Below are 4,348 nucleotides of genomic sequence, written 5' to 3'. Positions count from 1 at the left end.
TTTTCCAGCCTTGCTGATTCTGGGATTCTCTGAAGCCACCCTTGGAGCAGTTGCAGGATGAGCCCTGGGCCTCCTCTTCAGAAGCTCCAGCAGCCCAGGTCCCTCAGCTTCTCCTGCCAGCCCCAAAGCCCATCCTGTCAGTCCTGCAGAGCCTCTGCAGCTCCTCCTCACTGCCCAGAACAGGGAGCCCCAGAACCAGACACAGCAGCCCAGATGTGTCCCCCTGGCCTGTGGTGCCTCTGGCAAGGGAGCACCAGGAGGCACGGCAGGAGCCTGCAGACAATTCCTGCAGCACTGGTAGGATGATCCTGCTGCCCAAGGGACGTTCCCATGGTGCCAAGTCAGGAACTGCAATGGGGAGTGGGGCCAGAGAGGAAAGGGCAAACAGGGAGGGGCAAGAGGAAGAAATGTGGAACAAGAAAGAGGAAATAAAGAAAATATGAAGCCAAGGAGATGTTTGGGGCTGTTTCGGGGTGGCTGCCAGGCAGCCCTGGTTCTCAGCAACAGCGTCTGCAGTGGGACAGGAGTTCCCTGCTGATGGGAACAAACTTTCTGGCTGAGTGCAGAGGCCAGGACAAAGCTGAGTGGTTTCCCTGGTGTCCCCCAGCCCTTGCTGGCCCCAGGGGCTGATGGCATTTCTGCTCCCTCAGGTTCATGTCCCCACACCAACAGCATGGGGGTGCTCCCCCTGCTGTGTGCAATGCAAACAGGGGCTGCTGAGCCAGTGCTGCCATGTCTGTGCCTGCAAGGATGGGGCACCTGTCTGAGCTGGGGGAGAGGCCAGGGCTGCAGAGGAGGGATGTTTTTGGCAGCTCCATGAGGACGCTCTGGGACACTGCCCTGGGCTGTGCAGCACACTGGGGATGGATCAGCCCCTGCTCTGCTGCTCCTTCCCGTCTCCCCCAGGGCCCTTGCAGAGCCCCAGCCATGCTGTTTGCCCCCAGCCTGCCCACGGCCACCCTGGGGCTGCTCACAGGGCTTTTCTGTGCTGAGCATTGGCCTGGGTGTGTTCTTGAGAGAGCCTGGGCAAGGAGCCTGGAGCCCCCAGGCCCTGGGCTGAGGCGTCAGCGCTGCCCCAGCAGTGCCCATGGCCTGTCCCTGCTGCAGCCCCGGCACTGCCACCCCCAGGGCTGTGCCCGGCCCTGAGAGCACTCAGGCCCTGCAGCAACACCAGGGCCACCAGGGCAGCGGGGCAGGGCCACGGCAGCAGCACTGGTAACACCAAGTGCTGATGCTGCTGGGCACAGCTGCTGGGCCAGCCCTGATCTGCCCCATCTCTGCACACAGACATTGCTGTTGCAGCTCCAGAGAAGGCAACAAAAGGGCATCTCTGCAGAAAACTTTTCTAAGTGATCCTTTAGTTCCTTTAAAGCCACCAAGTGCGCAGCCTCTCATTGACACAGACTGTGGTCACAAGGAAGGTAGAGAGAATCAAAATGAGAAATGGCACAAACAATGACATTTCTTTGTGGAAAATATGAACAACGTAAAACAAAGGCATAAAAGCTCATCAATGAAACCAGGAATAAGTAACAAAGATTACTTTTATTACAATAAATTTTCAGAAACTGGCAATCAGTTTAATGTTCCTGAAAGCATCCAGTTGTCAGTCTCCAAACTGCAGCCTTGAGCTCCTGGTTCCTCAGGCTATAGATGAGGGGGTTCAGGGCTGGAGGCACCACCGAGTACAGAACTGACAGGGCCAGATCCAGGGATGGGAAAGACATGGAAGGGGGCTTCAGGTAGGTAAAAAATGAGGTGCTGAGGAATAGAGAGACCACAGCCAGGTGAGGGAGGCAGGTGGAAAAGGCTTTGTGCCGTCCCTGCTCAGAGGGGATCCTCAGCACGGCCCTGAAGATCTGCACATAGGAGAAAACAATGAACACAAAAGAGCCAAATGCTAAAAAGGCACTAATAACAATAAGCCCAAGTTCCCTGAGGTTTAAGTGTGAGCAGGAGAGCTTGAGGATCTGGGGCACCTCACAGAAGAACTGGCCCAGGGCATTGCCATGGCACAGGGGCAGGGAAAATGTATTGGCCGTGTGCATGAGAGCATGGAGAAAGGCACTGGCCCAGGCAGCTGCTGCCATGTGGGCACAAGCTCTGCTGCCCAGGAGGGTCCCGTAGTGCAGGGGTTTGCAGATGGACACGTAGCGGTCGTAGCACATGATGGTCAGGAGATAAATCTCTGTTGTAAGAAAGAAGAAAATCAGAAAGACTTGGGCTGCACATCCTGAGTAGGAGATGGTTCTGGTGTCCCAGAGGGAATTGTGCATGGCTTTGGGGACAGTGGTGCAGATGGAGCCCAGGTCAGTGAGGGCCAGGTTGAGCAGGAAGAAGAACATGGGCGTGTGCAGGTGGTGGCTGCAGGCTACGGTGCTGATGATGAGGCCGTTGCCCAGGAGGGCAGCCAGGGAGATGCCCAGCAAGAGGCAGAAGTGCAGGAGCTGCAGCTGCCGCGTGTCTGCCAATGCCAGCAGGAGGAAGTGGCCGATGGAGCTGCTGTTGGACATTTGCTGCATCTGGGCATGGGGCCCTGTTCATCGAGGAAAGGACAGTGAAGTGTTAGACCTGTAACCGAAAACATTTCCCATACACCCTCCTCTGTAACACACAGACATGGTACATGGTCTTCAGTTTTTTTGGGTTTTGAGGTTTTCTTTATAAAGTCCCCCCGTATCTCAACTGTTGCTGCTGGATACCAGAAACCCACAGAATTTTTCTTGCCCTCTGGTAGAATTTAGTGAGTTTCCTGAGGCAAGATGATGAGTGGTGACTGACGGGAGATGGCTTTTCCCTTCAATCGGTTTGGAGTTTCTCTGGGCTTTCTCTTTTCTCAAATGTAGGATGTTCACCCTCCCATGTTTTCCTTAGAAAGACCCAGGTACTGAGAGCAGATGGATCCACCACAGCCCACCTCTACATCTGTAGCCAAAGACTCACTTTGCTCATTTCACCAACCCAGCAACATTTTCACTGTCAGAGCACCTCTGCCTTTCCCCATCAATCTTATAACTCAGAGATGCTCTAGGACAGGTTTGCACCCAGGATTGAATCTCCCGGCTTGGACTGAAATCTCAGGGAGACTCCCAAGTGTCCTTATGATGGCACTGGATTGAGGGAGATGCAGCTCCTTCCCTGGCTGCACTGACAGCATTGCTCAGAGTCGGGCCTTTGGGGCAGTGTCACCCTGAGCCAGCTGTGCCCCCTGCCAGAGCCCCCAGGGCTGGGCAGCTGCTCCCAGCCCTGTGCTCTGCAGAGGGAACTGGGCCCGGGGCTGCAGAGCTGCCCCACGGCTCTGCTGCAGCTCTGCCTGCACAGGAGAGGCTGCACGTCTTGGAGCCCTGGCCCTGAGGGCAGAGGCTGGGCTGAGGGCACAGGAGGGAGGGGGCTTGTTCAGAGGGAGGGGCTGCACTGGAGGGGATCCTGTGGGCATCTCTAAACTCTCCCTGCCACAGCATCTCTGGGCTTTCTTTTGCCTCCCTCATTGCCTGATCGTCTCTCTGCCTCCTGCAGATTTTCCTCCTGCAGGTGTTTCCCTGTGCCTGACCTCTCCATGCCAGCACTCACAGACCCCAATTCTCTGTGTCCTCTCCTTGGCCGTACAGAACCCTGCCTGTTTGCAGGGCACTGCCGGGGCAGGTTCTGTTTGCAGCTTGGAGAAAGGATAGCTCAGACTGAGCCTGATGCGTCCATCAAAGGTGATGCTGGTGCTGTCCACGGGCACAGTGGCTGAAAGCACATTAGGGATCTCCTGTGAACCTATTGATCACTAAAAGTAACACTTCAGATGTTTCTGACACTTTTCAAAATTAATAATAAAAATTCATAGGCAAGCTTTAATATTTATCTTCTCTTGGCTGCCATTTTCCAATAGTAGGAAACTGAATACATACTTAGTTATTGTAAATGTCCTCCTTTTTATAAAATTCATTACTTTGGAAATATTCTATGACGGATGAGAACCCCTCAGCATATCAGACCTTAATGAGCATTTCACCTCCGCTGCACCAGAAATACTCAGAGTTGTACTCACAGCGTCTGTAGCGTTGGGATATTCCAGCTTTAGGAGATCATTCCAGGAGCTGCAGCTGCATTGTCCTGCAGCCAGAGGTTCCTGTGCCAAGGGCTGGCAGTGACTGTGCCCGAGGCATTTCTCAGCACCTTCCCAGCCCTGACTGATTGAAGCTCTCTGTGCCTCTGTGCTGTGCCCAGGGTGGCTGCAGGCAGTGCCCCAGCCCTGCTGGGCTGGCAGAAGAGCTGTTCATCAAAAGAAATGTGCTTTTGAAGCTCTTCTTGGTTACCAGGAGCTGCCTCTGTGCCAGGAGCCCAGCCCAGCTCAGCAGCA

General features: G+C 54.8%; 1 protein-coding gene across 1 annotated transcript; it reads right to left on the bottom strand.

Moving 5' to 3' along the window:
* Window positions 1-1,580: 1,580 nt before the first annotated feature.
* Window positions 1,581-2,513, bottom strand: LOC131096458 (olfactory receptor 14A16-like). The gene has a single exon (XM_058044798.1). It carries the CDS (start codon window positions 2,511-2,513, stop codon window positions 1,581-1,583), a length of 933 nt encoding a protein of 310 aa, XP_057900781.1.
* Between the last annotated feature and the right edge of the window lie 1,835 nt (window positions 2,514-4,348).

The sequence above is a fragment of the Melospiza georgiana genome, unplaced genomic scaffold (genome assembly GCF_028018845.1).
Source record: "Melospiza georgiana isolate bMelGeo1 unplaced genomic scaffold, bMelGeo1.pri scaffold_29, whole genome shotgun sequence".
In the NCBI taxonomy this organism is placed as follows: Eukaryota; Metazoa; Chordata; class Aves; order Passeriformes; family Passerellidae; genus Melospiza; species Melospiza georgiana.
Note: the sequence above shows the minus strand (reverse complement) of the source record. Positions and strands in the feature narration are given on the sequence as shown.

Bases quoted from the DNA above. Each gene is read 5' to 3' on its own strand.
- LOC131096458 (XM_058044798.1), bottom strand. From the start codon at position 2,513: ATGTCCAACAGCAGCTCCATCGGCCACTTCCTCCTGCTGGCATTGGCA.